We start from the raw sequence: 18,722 nt of genomic DNA, 5'->3' as shown, positions 1-18,722 counted from the left end.
CGCCGCTGTGATTGCATTGGCCTGCCCTGCCTGTTGGGGAAAAAAATGACAGGCAGGCCAGCAGGCCAATCACAGGCCAGCGCTTTGGGAATAGTGCCGGTTCTCCCAGTCCGGGCCTGCTTTCTACCACTGCGTATTAGTAGTACTGTAGGGCCCTATGTGTAGGACACACAGTAGTTAATATATTACTTTAGAAAAAATGTCACGGCCTAATGTATCAAAAATAAAAGTATCCGATGCACAAACAGTGCTATAGGCTACTGTTTGTTGTATTATGGCAATAAAATATTAATGATGATGCATCATATGTAATGTAAGTAGGAATCATTTTACTGAGTAGCAAGTTGAGCTGAGGCTGATGATAATTATTTTACAGTTAAGAATAAAAATGCTTCATCCGAAATTCTTCCACCACCACTAACTACACATTGAGAGGAAAAAGCGAGAGAAAGATCTAACTATTCTTTGAAGGCCATTGAATACCCTTCAGGACATGACAGATTGATGATGAGCACACAAACATGGCAGAGCACAACATAATGTCGCTGTTTTCACCACGAGAGGGCGACAGTGTTCACTCTGTGATCGCTTCACAGCAGGGGGAACCTTTGCTCAGTGACGACGACGACGACGACGAACACTTTGTTGTGGCGGACCAACATGGCCGCGCTGAGGAGTGTGACATCTTGCTACCGTCTCCTCAGGTAGGCTGTTTATCGCTGTTAGATAACGTTATACAGGAACAATTTGTAGCTGGATTTATTTACGCTGTACTAAACTAACCATCTATTTAAAATAAAAGGCTTTTCTCGACTTCAATGTGATAAAATGAAGATGTTCGGCTTCACAACCGTGCTAGCAACGACAACCGGAAGTTGTCAGACGACGCGTTAAACTTGTTTCTCCTGCTTAAAATTAGCATTAGCTTATTTTCTAGAGTGGGAGTGACTCTTTCTATATGACTAAATGGCTGTAATGTTAAACTAGCGTCAGTTTTGATCCCCTAATAGACCGTCTCATCCTTGGTCGCTAGTTAGAAAGAGATGCAATAGGCAGTGTAACGTTAAATATTTAGGCTAAGTTACGTCAAATCTCTAATGTCAAATCTCTGGGTTTAACCGGAGTTTTAAACTGACACCGCTTATTTTGTTTTGCTTAGGAACTCAGCCCGTGTCCTGTTAAGCAGCAGAAAGCCTGCAGTCCACAAACCGGGGAAATGGACCAATATTCTGTACACAAGTATAGCCTCTTTAGCTGTGGGCGGTGGGCTGTGTGCTATACCTTTCAGACAGGTGAGTGTGTCATCTAACCAGAGATAGACGCACATGTTGAAATGACATCAGCCATCTACAGAATGTTAGTAATCTTTTCCTCTGTCTGTGTCTCTGTAGCAGGTTGAAAACCTCTCTCATGACTCTCTGATAAAGCGAGCAGCCTCCCTGGCAACAGACAGTTCAAGCACTTTTCTTTCTCAGACCACTTTGGCCCTCATAGATGCCATCACAGAGTACTCCAAAGTAAGTTTTTATCTTGTGGTTGACATTTTTCCTATCCTAGGATGGCAAAAAGATTATGTACAAGTATCATATCACCCATTCTTAAGATTGGGACAGATCATGTCCTACCAAATAAACCCTTAAACGTTAAACATATCAACCCACCCATTTGTTTCTGGGGTGTAGTATTGTTTTTAAAAGATTTATATGTATAAAAGAATATGATTTCAAAAGTGTTATGATCTGCTTTTGTTTCTGTGTTGTTCTTTATTTCACTTTAAACTTGCCTTGTGCCGAAAACAACCGTGTCCCAGAAAAGCAGTCACAACTTCAAACCTTTAAGGCCTTCAAAATCTAAAGCCAATAGTATATACTGATAACCCTGGTGTAAAAGTGCACCACTAATTCCTTTGAAAATATATTTCTTGTGAAAATGTACGCCCTTTAAAGATCCAGATTTTTGTCAACTCTGTCAGATTCCTACAAAAACCTAATTTAATCAGGCATTAAAGGAGTTAGGTATATCACAAGGACTCCTGTGTCACTTCCTAGTTTTTAAAAAGTTAGGAGTGCTGCTCAAGAACTGGTAAGCTTTCTGTTTTTTGATGAAGTCATTAAATAATATTGCTATCAGGTGTGTCTCAACCATAACAGGTCAACTCCGCAGCCCTTCTATATCAAAACTAAATAAAAATGGTTGTTTAAAATTAGTATTTCAACTAACATTAAAAAGACTTTAGCAACCTATAAATACATACAACTTTCTGTCAACTCCATAAGTCATCAACTTCATCAGATTTGACCTCTGACATCCATTATGTATGTTATTCGAGAAAAAAATAATTCACCGGGAGGTTGGCCCATTACAAGGCAGGGCTCAACAATAAGGATTGCCCGATTGCCCGGGGCAAGTAAAACTCAAGGTCAGGCATGTAAACTAACAACTCACTTGCCCGATCGGGCAAGTTGCTAAAAATAGTAAAAGTTAATAACTAATTGATAAAATAAATGTATTTTAAAACGTGCTCTTCTGCTCTGATGCAGCGGTCTCTCTGCCTGAAGTCACAGGCACACGCTGTGTAACAATGTCCTGCCCACAGCCCCCATTGATATTATTTTGCGTGACGGACGCTTCATATAATAACATAACAATATACTATTTATGGTGTTATGCCATCGTGTCATTTCTGTCTCTACATGGTCAGCGCGTTAACAATTCTCCTCTGCTCTCTGTATCTCGCACGGCGGAGTTCCGCCACACACACAGGTGAGCACGCTAGAGCGGCTCGGGCCGCATTTTCCTGACCAAACCTGACCCCGAGCCCGGTGCAGTTGTCAGCTGACAAAGTTATTGAAATGGACAGTGTGTAAATAACCACCAGACTGCTGTTACGCACAGACAAACATGCTGCTCGCACAGCAGCGTAGCACGGCACTCATGCAGAGCTTGTGTTGCGTTCAGGCGTTGTCACGTAAATAACAACTTCCAACACTTAAATAGGTCATAGCACAAAACAGCAGCATGTCAAGTGACTTTTTACTTTATTATATTCAATAAAATTGTATGTTCCTAAATCTTGAGACACCTCATATGTAAGCTAGACAGACATTTCACCTGCTCATACTGTGCACACATGTACTGTATGTACTTAGTCCTAAAGAGCCCTTCTGGTGCCAGTAGATACATAGAAACATCCCAGCAGGCTGTGCTTTGCAAGCATACAAAAAAGTTTCACGCACGTGAAAATTATTTTTCATGCGTGTGCTTCACCTCTGCTGCTACAACTCCATCCTAGGGGAAACACTGCTGTGTGCGTTTTGTGCAACAGGTGGATGTGGTAGTCTACTGGTAGAGTAGAGAGAGAGCTAAGTAGCGTTGAAGTAGAGTAGAGCAGGGCAGAGAGATGGAAGCAAAATATATTAAACCCGGTGTTAATACAGCAGAACTGGAGAGAGGGGTGAAAAATAAATAGAGGTGGGCATGGCTCAAGTAGGGCGCAAAATTATAGACGGAGAACGATTGACAAATTTTTCACTTTAAGCCCTGACACTGTCATTTTTGTGTAGGAATGAAGCTACAATACATGACATCTGTTGTTTTAATTAATAAATACAGTGTGAATAAAGATTACATGACATAAAAATAACTGCAGTCTTTGTTATTTGATAGCCGCTTAAATTAAACAATTTTTATAGGGCAAGTAAAAACTGACTTCGGGCAAGTAGATCTCTGACCAACTTGCCCGACCAGGCAAGTGAAAAAAAAACCTTAGCGTTGAACCCTGCAAGGTTTAATAGTCAAGACTTTTATCTTTTGAAATATTCTTTCCCAGAAATGCAGAGTAAAAATCAACCCCCCCCCCCTCCCAGGTCTCAAGAACGAATGATACAAGTCAAGTCAGTTTTATTTATAGAGGTCAATAGTGAAAATACCAACTTTGCCTCAAGGGGCATTAGTCAGCCCATGACACCCTCTGTCCTTAGACCTTCAATTCAGATAGGAAAAACTTTTCCTGTCCATCCACGAGTATGTTCATGTAAGAGGCTGGGGTGTTAGTTAGGAGTGACATCATCAGAACCATGAATGAAGTAGGCAGCTTTGTATGAAGCTGTATATTAGCAGTATTTTACCTTTGGGAATGTTTTGGTCTATGGAACAATAAAAAGTCATTGGTGTGAAATGTAAACAATAGCTTATAATCTTTTAACAGAAGATGTAGAAACACAGGAAATAGTTTCCAAATATTAACATAGGCCAAGACATAAAATACATGTAGTGTGCAATATATGAAATTCGTATAGAGTGAGTATTTTTTGCTACTTTGTTGCATGATGACGAAACTACTCTGAATTTGTCACATAAAACACTTTAAAAGAGTGGAACAGTAGCCTAGTTAACAACTGACGAGGTCTGTCTGACCAAAATGTTGCATTTATAATAATGGAGCGAAAATTTGCATAAGTTAAAATACTGTTAAAATCACTTGTTTAGGGTTTTAAACCAGTGGAAATAGAGCCCTGGATCACTGAAATAATTCTGCTGTTAGCTGGTCAGTATAAGTTACCACAGTGATTTATCCTGGTCAGAAGAGAACCAGCTTTAACCCAGAGTTAACCCTGAAGTTACCCCACTGACTCTAAATCTGTGATAAACATGATTAACTCATACAACAGAACACATATATTCGTATCATTTAGGACACAGTAAAGGCGTGATATAGGTCACAGATGCACATCAATACCTAGATGCGAACAGTCATGGATGTTCACCTTAGTTCAAAGTAAAGGGATACTATAGCTCAGTGATGGACTATGTGATGACATGGAGCTGCACCAGGCAGAAATAATGGATGCAAAGAACCAGCGATAAAAGCACAGCATAGAACAGGTACAGAGTTGTCCATGTCCAGATGCAGCATGATGTAGTGTGAAGAGACAAGCTAATGGCATGGTCTACAGATGTTTATAGATTTTGTTGGGGCGACCTCTAGCCCACCAAGTAGAGTGTGCGCCCCTTATAGGCTGAGTCCTTTGCAGCGCCTGGGGTTCAATTCCTACCTTCGGCCCTTTACTGCATGCCGCTACCCCTCTCCCACATTTCCCGTCCATCTTTTGCTGTGCTGTCAATAAAGGCAAGAACCTGCCCAAAAAATGAAAATTAAACAGAACAGTGGATTTTGTCAAGTATGGCCTAAAATTTCAGTTCAAAGGTCAGTTCATCCAATGCACAAAAAAACAAACCCTTTGTCCCACTAACTTGAGACTTTTGCTGCCACTCCAATACAACAGAGATGAATGGCATTTAATTTGTGCTACTCAAAGCATAAAAATCCATTTCTTTACAGAAACTCTGTCCCGGCTAGTGGTAGAGATAATCTACAGACCTCTGTCGGCTGCTTTCATCTGAATTTATCCACTCTAATAGTTTAAAAGTGTCCATACTCCAGAAAAACCTCCTCTGTTCTACTCTGCCCCCAAATGTGGTCTCTAGTTTTTAGATATAAACTGTGCTTTTCTTCCCTTTGTTGCTAACAGGCTGTGCACACACTCGTTGCCCTCCAAAAACGATATTTGGACTCACTGGGAAAACTGACTCCAGCAGAAGAGGATACAATCTGGCAGGTGATCATCGGCCAGCGTTCAGAGGTTAGTTTGTGTTGCCCTCTTCTCTTAAAAGTATGTCAAAACAAACCTGAGCGTGGTATTCAGTTTTTCTGTTAATTTATTGACTCTTGTGCCATAAATATGACAGCAGGCTTACAAACCTTACAAAACAAATAGCGGTACATTTGTTTGAGTCTGACTTGGGGTATTTATAATTCTCTCTGTCCTGACAGGTTAATGACAGACAGGATGAATGCAAGCGTTTTGAGTCAACCTGGATGAGTGCAGTCAAGCTGTGTGAAACAGCAGCCGAGGCAGCGTACTCCTCAGGTGTGTAAAAGATAGTGTGAGTGCGGTTGTGATTGAATGGTTGGGATGTTATGGTTCAAGTGCCGAGGCAGGTTTTCTCAGGGCTCTTATATGATGAATAAAAGTGTTTGGCTGTGAATCATCTTCTCAAAGCTTTGTTCATCGCTGCCTGTGCCTCTTCCTATTCAGCTGCTGTCAGTGTTACACTTTGGACAGTGTCTGGATCATTTGCTGTTGCTCAGCAGGGCTTTGTGTTAAACAAAATGGAGATGATGGACAGGAGTGCCTTCCTAATGACCACACCTAATGCTTGAAGTTGAGGTGGTGCTATGTCAGCCTTTGAACTTTTTTTTTCAACAACTTGACAGAGTGTGTGTTTGCATCTGTGCATCCAGGAGCTGAACATGCGTGCATCACAGTGAGGACGAACGTTCAGTTGGCCCTGACGCAGGTGGAGGAGGCACAGAAACTGTCGGCGGACGCGGATAAGAAGCTGGCCGAGACGAAAGTAATGGAGGTTGAACGGGTGGCACGACATGCCGTCTCCTCAGAGAATAGTGATGAGGAAGACGTGCCTGAGGCTTATCTGAGAGAAGACTGAAACAAATACCTAAAGGTGTCAGAAAACAGAAGGAAGCATGAAAAAGATTTATTTACCTTCAAAGTAAATAACTTTTTATCATCCTTTCAGTGTCTTCTCTCCTTTCTAGTCTGTAACACGTTTGGCTCTGGGATTTGTCATTTCGATTCTGCTCAAATTTACGTGCTTAAATCTGCACCTAAACTGCAAAATGAGGACATCATCTCCATAATTCAGCACCTCTGTTTGCGTGTTTGGTCATTTAAGCCTATTTATTTGAATAATGACAATCACCTGCTTGTGCTGTGACAAAGATTATGTTTCCGATCTGTTGTTTATTGTACTGTGACTCGACCAGCGTCTGATTTTTGTGTTCAGTTTTTCATAATTCATTGTAATAAAGACAAAACAAAGAGGCTACATTCTGAATCTCATACCTTTTCTTTTTACTTTTAGTAGGTACTGCAGCTGTCCTTACAAAGTACATTCTGTTGCACGCAGAGTGCACACGATTGGGACGTACTGCTTCTTCGTAACATTGCATCTTGAACTTTGACCCTCTTGTTCAAACATCTATAACCTTGGAGATAAAACACCATTTGCCAAGCTCGCCAGAGACTGAGGTCAACCTGGAGAGCTCCGCTGTTGCTCTTGTTGCAGTAGCATGAGAAAATAAAACAGTTCATTTCATGTTCACTAGAAGACAATTTTGTTTACTGAAGCCACCCCTGGAATTGATTCAGTATTGTGTTGCAAGGCCAGGCCTTGTTTTTTTGTTGTTGTTGTTATTGTTTTTAAGTACCATAGCATTGTGCCAAATGACTGCAAACATTTAACCAGTGCTAAAAATGGATGGAAAACAATGTGTCCACCCTAAATGGCTGCCAAAGCATGAGAGTTGTTTGAAACCAGCATTTACCAGATGTGTTTTGACTTAATTGCTGTTGTCATATGGACGTTACACATGAGAGGTGGCTGTGCCAACTATGTGAACAAAATGGCCCCTGTGGTCACCTTGGGAAATATTGTGTTTGCCAAAGTGACCAGAAGCCACTTGGTAAACACTGTCAAACCCAGAGACACCACACAGTCAGCTGACAACACTGTTTATCAAGTTCAGCTGATCGGCTGATAGTGCCACATCTTTTACGTTCATTTTGCACATGAAGGAATTTCCGGCTGATTCCCACTCTTGTGCCTCTGAGAGCATCTTTAAGTCGGTGTTGCTTTACTTCTTATTTGTATCGCTCTCTTTCACTCGACACCTCCACCTTCTCTGCAAATTACCCATGTCCTGACTCTCCTGTGGAGCTCTTAGGCCGGTTCTCAACTCACTCCACTCCCCAATCCCGTCATCAGTTCATCTGCAGCGTCACCTCTTTCCACACTGTCACAGGACAGAAAACAACCCGGTCTACCTCTGGTCAGAAAATGGTTGAGATGTGATGTTTTAATGAGACTTTTCAAACATTCATAATTGGATGGTTTTGTTTCCAGCACACAAACTTATACAGATTTCTCCAACTCAGATTTAGGCTAAGCAGGTGTGGGCAGGTGGTTAAACTTGTCAATGACCTGAATGCAGACTGAACTCATTTATAATACTTGACAGGTTGCAGCTTGTATCAGTTTGGACCAGTATGCACACTGAAACAAGACAGACTTGGAAAATTGTAAACCTATCCTTTAATTCCAGCAGATGGCGATCTAAATCCATTGCAACACTTTTTTCCCAACAGTTGGATGCACTGCTTTTGCAGTTTCACTCTCAGTAAATTGAAATGTTTTTACTGTAGTCATCATCTCACATTGCCTTTACTTTTATATTACAACGGATATGACCTATTTTCTTTGGTGTTTATGGTTTCGGTTAAACCACAGATTGTTAGGGAACCCTTAATGTGAACGTACTGCACACTGCTGTATACACCTACACTTGCATGTGGCATTCTGTCTCTAAACCAGCATGTGCAAATACATTACACCATGACTGTGTATGAATGTTAATTAGTTTGAACTGTAAACACTCATTTCAGTCACTTAATTTTCCCAATTATATTCACACCTTCACAGAGAACTTAATACTGGTGAAGTAGTGTTGAACTACACTTTAAAAATACACAGCTAACCTGCAGGTCTGTTACCAAACCTACTCGTAAAAGCTTTATCCTTCAGTGATGTGAGCTCTGTAACAGGTACGCAGTCTTAATTGTCTTCTTGTATGCCTTCCAAAGGTCAGTGTGCACTGCAGAGGGTCATTTCAGAGGGAGCTCATTATGGGGGAGACCTGTGTGGAGCTGCAAACACAAGTGTGTAGTGTCAGCAGTGAGGTGACCTCTCCCTGCTCTAGATGGTCAAGCTCTGGCAGGGGATGGGACCATGAGAGTGGCTACAGAAGGGGGTGAGGGGGTGGGGGTTGGGGGGTGAGGAGGTTTTGAGGTGTACAAGGACCAGCTCACCAATGTGACTAGTGAGGAATGCTGCGTTTAACAAAGGCTGTTTTCACAGACTGTAAAACCAAATGTCCCAGACAGTCTGTGTGGATGTGCACCCACTGGTCACAGGGGAGGTGGTGCCAGTGCAGCTTTGCTTGCCTGGAAGAAAATGTAATAGAGCTTACTGAGAAGTATTTTTGCTGCATAAAACCTCAATGAGGTAACCACAATTACAAAGGTCATGGGCCATAAATGCTCATAAACTATTTAGTGCTACTGAGGGGGTTTCTGCAGCATTTCTGCAGCAAAATTATGCCAGTGGTGTGAAATAACCCTCGCTGAAACTATTTCACCCAAATTGGTGATATCATTAACGGAGTCAATGTTTTGTGGGAGAAAATAAGATGTGATTTATTCTCTCATAAATACAAGAGCCTCGTCACTGCTCTGACTTTACTGTTCCAATGCAAAGTGGCCCATGAGGGGAGATTGATTGGTGAAAAGGGCAGCACTTTCACCTGGGGATTTATAGCTCTTTGAGGATATAAATAAACCACCGGAGGGCACAAAGGCAGGGGGTATGGTGCAGTGACATATCATGGGTCATGCTTTAATCACAGTGATGCTGAGCTGTAGCGCTGGGAGAGGCAGCGGGTTAAATTTTGCAGGAGATGGAGACTCCCCGGAGGGTTCACATCCCCTGATGAGGACTCTAATATGGGCTATGAAGACGTCACAGCAGAGCGAAAATAGGAAGCTCAACGAGAGGGAATCACATGGAGACGAGCATTTTTTGCTTATCTTCAGTGAATAAATATGATGTCCGCCTAAAACTGCTGAGGGTGCATGTTTATCAGTTCAAGCTGCAGTGCGTGATAATAACACCGTGCTGCACACAACGCTGGATTCCTGAATGTGTAAAAGCTGTAATTATCTCACAGAAAAGAACAATGCAAGGGAGTGCTCCATTACCACTTTGTTTTAGTACGGAGTCGTCACAGTGTGCACATTTATTCAGACACAGAAATCAGTGGAGCGCTTTCTTGCATGCGACTGCTTTGTCCTTCAGTAGCAGATCTCCTGGGGTTTATATTAACTTTCACATTCACTTCCTCGTTTTTCCCCACAGTTTCAGAATACTCATATAACACTGGTTCCACATTGTCTACAAAATATGTGACTGCAACATTTACATGATGATTTACATTTCTGTGGAATTCAGCCTGGTTAGCGGTGCAAAAATGATAGTATTTCTCCTCTGTGGCTGTTTATTTTCTTTGAGCCTTAATTTCTGCAAACGATAAATGTGCTTGATACACAGTGGTAAAGGTGACACTCTTATTATGCTCAAAAATGTGTATATTTCTTATTTTTTTTAATTTAGGAACAGAATCACTGTGCACTGAATGTAGCTGCAGCCTGGTAGCAAAGGAAGCTCTGGCTCTGTAAACCTGTATTATCCTTGCTTGACTGACTGATTGATTGATTTTGCTAAGAGTGTGTGAGCCCAAGTGAACGACATTATTCGAAACCTGCATATGGAAGCTTGATCTATAAATAATCTGGGTCATGGGTTAGAGAGTCTGCTGTGTAACCCGCTGCAGGTCTGATCTTACAACACCTATGGAACGTGCCAGTGTCTCCTCAGTGAAGACAATGCTGTGAAGAAGATAATCATGCTTAAAGGTAAAACGGTTATTTGGACAATTGATGGTTTCATTGCAGTTTAGTGTGCATGTTATCACAAGCGTGCTCTCGAAACACGGGGATTCCCTACTGATCCAACAAAATTACACTTTCATTTAATTCTTTTTATGCATAACAATCACTTTATAATCGCTATGTAAATGCTTCACAGCTATCCACTTGTGTTCTACCCAAGTTCAGATTAACCCTCCAGGGGGCTCCTAATTGACCCTCCCACCTCTGTCTGTCCCACTTCCTAAACTGTGTATTAGAGATTAGTAATTTGTTAATTTAATTAAGCACATTTTTAAGGAATATGCATAATATATGTGAAACAGAAATTGACATTATAAAGGCCATGAAACTAGCTTTTCGCTCTAACAGATTCAGTGTCAATTTAGGGCCCTTAACATGGCAGTTTATGTACTGCTTTAGTGTTACAAACCGTATTACTACACAAATGTTCAGTTAATCAAATTACCTAAAACAAATTGCCACATGGAGGGCTGGGAGCCCTCAGGCCCCCTGAGGTTTTGGGGCCTCAGGGCAGCTGCTCACTATCTCCAGCTGGTAATCCCGCCTGGGTCCTGTCCAACAGCTTTAATGTTTTTAAGAAGTCTCATGAATAACGTTCTAATAACCAATGTTATTTTGTTTAAAGGAAAAATACTGGACTGCATGTTTTACTACATAGAAACATTTCAGATTAAGATTTTACATACAAAACATGTGATGATGTACTTTAACAGATTGTCAACTGAGTGAAATAGTTGCAGCTGCAGAGTAAAATGCTACTTACAACACATCATAATTGATATTCTAATATAATATTATGAAATAGTATAGCACTTTTGTGCAGAGGATACTTTTATTTTTATATTTTGCTAATAATACAATTTTTACTTAGTAATATTTTCACCACAGACTTTTACTTCACTGTACACAATAGTGGAATACGTACTCAGGTCTTTTACTTAAAGGTCCAGTGTTCAGGGTTTAGTGTGACATATTGGCAGTAATACAATATAATACAAGAGGTATGTTTTCTTTAGCGTATAATCACCTGAAAATGAGAAGCTCTGTGTTTTTGTTACCTTAGAATGAGCTGTTTATATCTACATAGGGAACAGGTCCTCGCCAGACTCATGTTGCACAGCCATGTTTCTACAATAGCCCATAATTGATAAACCAAACACTGGCTCTAGAGAAGGCCATTCATGTTTTGGTGCCGGCCACCATAGTTCCATTGAGCTGAACAGCTGTAGAAAAACATTGATTGTGATGTGAAAGTGCTTTCTTTGGTGTCTTCAGTCGAGTTATCTTGAATTATCAGAGAGAAAAACTGAGCCTGTCTGCGACAATCCAAACAGTGTTGGAGAAACACTGATTTGCATCGTGAAACTGCTTTATTCAGTGTTTTTACTGGTTGATATTTCCTGGCCCATTTGTTTTGGAGAGGAAGAGACCTCTGCGGATAATTTGGCTCCTGAAAAAAAAACCACCCAAACAACGAACACTGAAGGAATCCTTACTAGAAGTTCACACTCACGCTTGGCACATGGGAGAAGTTTCAGGTAGCTGCAGTCTGCAATCCTCACCACTAGATGCCACTAAACCCTACACAGTGCTCCTTTAAAGTGCCAAAAGTAAAAGTGGTCATTATGCAGAATGACATACATTGGTCATTTCAGACCAATGTATGTCATACTACTGATGCATTCATGTGTGCATCATTGCTTTAATGCTGCAACTATCAAAGGTGTAGCTAATCATAACTTACTGCAAGGTAGTTAAATCTACACACCATCATTTATTTGTTATATCATATTTTGTATTATTAATCTGCATCTGCAAAGTAACTGAAGCTGTAAGATAACTGTAGTGGAGTAAAAAAGTACAGTAATTCCCTGCTGAGATGTGGTGGTGTGCAAGTAGAAAGTGCCATGAAAAGAAAAGACCCAAGTGAAGTACAAGTACCTCAAATTTTCTCTTAAATACAGTACTTAAGTATGTGTTAGTTACTTTACACCACTGCTCATATATAGTCTACTTTTGGCTCCTATGAAATTGATTCATCCCTCATGGAAGTTTTCATGTTTGTGTGTCATGTGTTTTTGACACTGGACGACAGAAACAATACTTTTTACAGGTACTGCTGTATGCAGCAATACCTCTGCTACTCCAACTGATACCACCAAGTTACCACAACATATTCTGGCCCCACTTTATAACCCATTACATCTCAGAGGTGTCCAGTGTTCAAGCAGAACAATTCAAATCAAATGGGGATGATTAGGACCGTGTGTGTGTGCGTGCGTAGGCTACGTGTGTGTCTGTTTGTTGTCCTGCAGAAGTGGTACAGCCCACGCGGATCGGTCGCTATGGAGAGAAGCTCCCCAGGAGCTCGAGCCAGCCAGTCAGCCACAGAGAGCAGGGACGAGCGAGGAGCGAGGAGGACGGCTCACAGAGTGCCAGAGCGCACACACAGACGGGAATCATGGAGAAAAGATCAGCGCTCAGGAGGATTTTGCCACATAACGGACTGCGACTTTTAACAACACTTCTCGTCTTTTACGGACTTACCTGTGAGTTAACCGTTTCTTTGTCATTTTGCCCGGGCTACTTTTGAGGCCACTGATAGAAGTTGCGGTGGAGCAGCTCGGAGTCTGTGGCGTCAGTCGCCGATTCAAAACGCCAAAACCGGCCAGTCCTCATTGTGTTGGAATGGGCTGTGTTGCGTTCAAAGCCTGCTAGCTTCATTTAAGCTAACGGTTCTTGTGTGGGGACAGTTATCCAGCATTACGTCGGTGGGAAAGTAAGTTAGCTGCTGGCGTTAGTTCACAGTTAGCTAAACCTCGCTTGTCTTTCACATTTTAATACAACTTCGGTTCTTATTAACGTTAGTCAACTTATAAGTTACAATATAGAGGCACTGCTTATCATACACAAGCTATCTTAATTAGATTTCCATACCACATCATTCCAGTCGGGACAGGAGATAACTTTGCGCAGCACGGATTTTCTGGGAATTAATGTTATACACGCATTTTCTAGCTAACGTTACTTCCAGTATGTCACATCATCATGACTTAGCTTGCATCACTCAGGGACTGTGAGAGGGAAATACCGGCTGGTTTCTCTTCCACTCACATAGAAACTCACTGAGGAACAGCATCGATTCGTGGGGCACCAAAATAGACACGAAATGGGAGCATTGTGGGTGTCACACATGGTGAGCAAAGAGGAGCTCCTTTGTGAAAAGTTTACCAAGTGGTTGTCGTCGGACACAGATGGGGGGGATAAACGTTATGTGATACAGGAGAGGAGAGGCTGACTGCTCTGCTTTGGGTGTGAGGGGCAGCAGGGGAAATGAAGACATATTTCAAGGGAGGCACTGCAGTCGCAGAGTCTCTGGAAGTATTGACCTGCAGTTGGGCTGCATGCCAGCCACAGCACCTTCCAGCCTTTAAACTGTCCCGGGTAGTGCAGCTGGAGAGCTTTGCTGTATCCCAGACCTGAGCTGGGATTACAATACATGACAGGGCTGCTAAGACAAAAGAAAGCACACACATTGATGGATACTAAGGTAAATAGTGTCCAGGAATGCACCATTTGTTTTTTTTCTCCTGAATGCAAGGGCAATAAAAGCATCACAGATATGCCATGGTAGCAAGTCCTAAAAAAAGACCATGAAACCTTACATGCATTTTTAACAGTAATAAGTGACACAGTCCTAAGTATGACAAAATCATTTTAAAGCTGTCATCAGCTAAAAAAATGGGTTACTATTGTTAAAGATTAAGGAAAACAACAGATATACACATTTGTATAGCTGGAACCAGATAATTATTTGCCATTTTTCCCTTTAAAAACTATTCAAAACAATTATTTGATTGCTTAATTGTTGCCAGATATTTTTATGATTAGTGACGTATTGGATTGAGAACTAATCTGCAATTCTGATATGTCCAGACCAGTACTGGATTTTTTTAGGCTGATATAGATATCAATATTTGACAAGGTATTTCATAATAACAAAATATACAACAAACATTTTTGCTAAGCGTCACTAAAATTAGTTTTTAAATGATTTGTGACTAATGCATGTACTGAGCCGTACATTTAAATAAACTTCCCAGCACTCATTTATGGACAAAGAGACACTGTTTCTAAATTACCTTAGACATATCTTTGGCATTTCTGTTCTGCAAGTTTCTTGTTGTGTATCAGCAGAAACCGATATATGTCCGATAAGATAATTGAGGCTTATATATTGGCCCGGCAGATTCATCGGTCAAGCTCCAGTTTGTGTGTCTCTACGACTGCCACCATTGTCATCTCTGTCATGTGTACACACGCACACACTTGCAACACATACTTTTACAGAGTTCTCTTCTTCATACCATACTTTCTCCATCTTTTCCCACAAAACACTGGTTCATAAATCAACACAGGGAACTCATAAACAATGCACTGTTGCAGACCAAGCTGATTAGCCTGCAAACATGTGCTGCAGGTGCCATGTGTGTGCAGCTCTTCAGTCCGACTAGTCACCTCATCAGCCAGACTGGCTTATTATTAACAGAGGACACACCAGCCAGCGAAGGTTAGTTTTGGTGTCGTGTTTGGAAGAGAAACGTGTGAGGGTTTTCGACTCTCTATAACATATGGTTGGAGCCCATGTGGCCCAGGCCTGCTGTTATGTGTATAGCAGAGCACAAGTGTGCGGGGGGACTTTGTGTCAGAAACCTTCCTTGACTGTGTCATATTCAGAGTCCCTTTAGTGTAGACGAGGTTGTGAGGAGGGGATTCATTCAAGGCGTGGCTACAGGCTGTGAGGTCTGTAATTGAAGACCGTAGTTTTGTGGTTTCTTCTCTTGGGGCCGCATGATTCATAATCTAAATAAATAATGTTGTAATGGAGCCACCGAAATTACAGACTCAAAACAGAAATAGATTTGAAAAAGTACTGCACTGACTGAGCAGATTTGTACCTCATAGTGCTTCTCTGGTTATTAATTGACAGAAAGATGTGGCCAGGAAAGAAGTTTTGTCATTAAAAATATAGCTAATTCACAACACTCCAGCTTTGTCAGCACATAGGCCATATCAGGTCAAAACATTTTTTTGGAGCTTTTGTTTGGGTAAGTGGTTGGATAACTTAGTGTCATTGTCCGTCTGAGCATTACATTTGAGATGTAGATACGTGCCAACCTTCCTGGCTCCTCTGGGAAATCATATTACAAGTACAATGTTTTCGCACACTCAGCAACCTTCTTTAAAAGTGAATTTAACTTGATTCACTTGATACTTTTACTCTTATCCCAGTCAGTGTTTTGATTGGTTAAGTTTAGGTAAAGTCAACCAACTTGTGGTCCACTGACTAAATATGCCCGCAGATGCCAACATTTCACTGATGCCTGGTGTTAATTATCCACACTGGTTATTTGCTCTTGGAATTATACGCAAGAAAGGGCCTTAAAGTAAGTTTTAGCGTTTGGATTCACATCTGTGGGTCGCAGCTGTGGCATTCATCTGATCCTCTCATTTGATCTTAAATCTCAGCTGTGAAGCAGCAGACTGAAAACTCCTAATCACATTAAATGCATGCAGTGTTTTCTTTTTGAAGGAAGGCCATCAGCAGATGAGTGTGCTGCTTTATTGTGGGACATGGAGGCAGTGTGTGTGGGGATCAGGGAGCAGGCTGTGGTCACCCGCTTCTGTTGACTCCACCCGTTGCTTCCTCTTCCTCGACAGATGTGACTGACTGTCAGAGACTTTGTATGGCAGGCTCCTCCCTGGTGGTCCATCATTTAATTCAGGGCTGTAACACCCAGTTTTAGATTATCCCGAGACTTGTCTGTACCCAGGATAAATTAAAAAGAGACCAATGTGACACTACAGTCAGTTGATGAGTACTTCAGTCTACTGCTTTCACAAGTCCACGTAGGACTGCCTGCACGGATTCCTCTAATTGAAGATACTGTTTATTATACTCTACAATAGGGGTTCTGACGATGGTACAAATTCCTATCCCTTCCATTGAAAGTTCTCACGCAACACTTCTGAACATAAAGGTTTTACAAATATTAAGCCTTCACGGTTTAAAAATTCTCAATACAAAGAGTCATAATTGACCTCTTTGCAGTTTGAGGTGTCAACGGTCTAACAGACATCGCTGGCTAAGGACTTCAAGCCCCAGACACACCAAACCTACGTCAAAGAACTGGCGGCAATAAAGGCCAACTGTTGTGTCGCTTCACTTCTCCTGTCCCCCGGCCAAAAAGTTGCACTTGAACAAACTGCAAAGACTGCAGCCAATGGCCAACTAGCAGTTACACTCTGTGCCTGCATGAGAGGAAATAACTCTCCATACCAGCAGGTGTTGGTAGTCTGTATTCTTGGTTTAAAAAGGAAACAGAAAGACGGACAGGGTGGATTCAAGCTGCTTGTTAGCCAGTTAGCACATTAACAGCGCAACCTGATATTGAAAGACTAAATGATATTTTCCATGTGCTAGCGAACAATAACAAACAGTTTGATTAGATCTTACACCATTTTGTTTGTTTGCTTTCCTCACTTCCATTTTTTTCTCGTGCATTGGGCTGAACTGCCAAATCAGAGTGATTTCACTTACTGCAACACTGTTTCAACACACTGAATTGGCAAAAAATAGGTGACAAGGGCTGACAAGGGCCGACTAGTGCCAACGATGCGGGACACACCACAAAAACTAACACGGCAAACATTTACTGACGGCCCCCGTAGGCTTGGTGTGTCAAGGCCCTTATAGTATGCAGGCATTTTAAATATTATGCCAAGAGGGATATGGTTGGTGATGTTACACATTTTTCTAATTGTCAACAGTCCCATGGGTCCCTTTTTCCTCCCATGGTAGGCAGCACGGTGGTGCAGTGGTTAGCATTGTCGCCTCACAGCAAGAGGGTTCCTGGTTTGAACCTAGGGTGGGGGAGCCCCTCTGTGCAGAGTTTGCATGTTCACCCAGTGTCAGCGTGGGTTTTCTCTGGGTACTCCGGCTTCCTCCACCAATCCAAAGACATTCTGGTGAGGTTAATTGGTGACTCTAAATTGGCTGTAGGTGTGAATGTGAGCGTGAATGGTTGTCTGTCTCGATGTGTCAGCCCTGTGATAGTCTGGTGACCTGTCCAGGGTGTACCCTGCCTCTCGCCCAATGTTAGCTGGGATAGGCCCCAGCCCCCTCGCGACCCCCAACAGGATAAGCGGTTACAGAAAATTACCATGAACATGGCCTCTGTAGGTTATTTTGAGTCAATCCCACATACACAGTGCTGCACAAATACTAGCCAGCTAACCAAATGTGAGGTTAAGTAACCAACAGTTGTACTGAACATTTAGTCCTGTCTGAGTAACATTTGATAAAAATACAGTGCCCAACTGTTTTAGGGAATGTCGTAGCTTCAATGAAACGTGATATTTGTGACCAAGCTTTTAAAGATTTGCATCTTCTGTAGGAATGAATGGGCTTGGGGCTGAAGTTGGAAAGCACTGAGAGATAGACTTTGTTGAATCGGGTCTTTCCGTGAGATTCAGTGATAATGACACAAATATAGAATCACGCCAGCCTCAACCTTTAACCCAGCCGTCTGGTTTCCTGAGCCAATCACAGTATTTAGGGTGGCATTCATTGTTTTGTATGTACTCGCTCTTTAGGCCAACATTGAGAGTTGCCAGTCATGAGGAACACAGTGCAGGGGTAATTAGCCATTCAAAATTGGGAGGAAAAAGGGTAACATGCAAAAAATACACAGAAAATGCTATTATTAGGGATGCTATTTCCACTGTGTGTTAGCTACTATGTCTTGTCTACTGAATAAATCTTGTATAGACAGGAATTGACTGTTTTAATCACTGACTCAAAGGAAACTGCGCTGTAAAAATGGCTTCCAGATATTTCCATGGTTAATTACCTACTGTGAATGAACACAGGGAAACCTTTTTAAAACCGCTTTTTGCCTGCTGTTTTCAGGAGTCAGGGTTTTTCCGTGAGGTTAGGGTCACTCAGATACACTGTGGCTTCACAGTCCATGTTAAAGAGGTATACATGCAGGATGTGCACAGTCAGCAGTTGAA

General features: G+C 41.8%; 2 protein-coding genes across 4 annotated transcripts in view; both read left to right on the top strand.

Moving 5' to 3' along the window:
* The first annotated feature begins 592 nt into the window (after positions 1 to 592).
* diabloa (diablo, IAP-binding mitochondrial protein a) lies at positions 593 to 6,909 on the top strand. 2 transcript variants are annotated; one of them, XM_033630805.2, is made up of 6 exons: positions 593 to 704; positions 1,160 to 1,292; positions 1,395 to 1,517; positions 5,532 to 5,642; positions 5,834 to 5,930; positions 6,305 to 6,909. In XM_033630805.2, exons 1-6 carry the CDS (start codon positions 661 to 663, stop codon positions 6,508 to 6,510), a joined length of 714 nt encoding a protein of 237 aa, XP_033486696.1. In that variant the 5' UTR covers positions 593 to 660; the 3' UTR covers positions 6,511 to 6,909. The 2 variants fall into 2 exon arrangements, with proteins under 2 accessions (XP_033486696.1, XP_033486695.1); XM_033630804.2 differs by having other exon boundaries at positions 1,392 to 1,517.
* Positions 6,910 to 12,965: 6,056 nt separating this feature from the next.
* nectin3a (nectin cell adhesion molecule 3a) overlaps positions 12,966 to 18,722 on the top strand; it is a 34,666-nt gene continuing 28,909 nt past the window's right edge. For both annotated transcript variants that reach the window (XM_033632332.2, XM_033632331.2), the window contains exon 1: positions 12,966 to 13,195. In XM_033632332.2, coding sequence (XP_033488223.1) covers positions 13,108 to 13,195 — 88 coding nt within the window. In that variant the 5' untranslated portion in view covers positions 12,966 to 13,107. The remainder of the gene's footprint in view (positions 13,196 to 18,722) is intronic.

This window comes from Epinephelus lanceolatus, chromosome 4 (assembly GCF_041903045.1).
Source record: "Epinephelus lanceolatus isolate andai-2023 chromosome 4, ASM4190304v1, whole genome shotgun sequence".
In the NCBI taxonomy this organism is placed as follows: domain Eukaryota; kingdom Metazoa; phylum Chordata; class Actinopteri; order Perciformes; family Serranidae; genus Epinephelus; species Epinephelus lanceolatus.
Note: the sequence above shows the minus strand (reverse complement) of the source record. Positions and strands in the feature narration are given on the sequence as shown.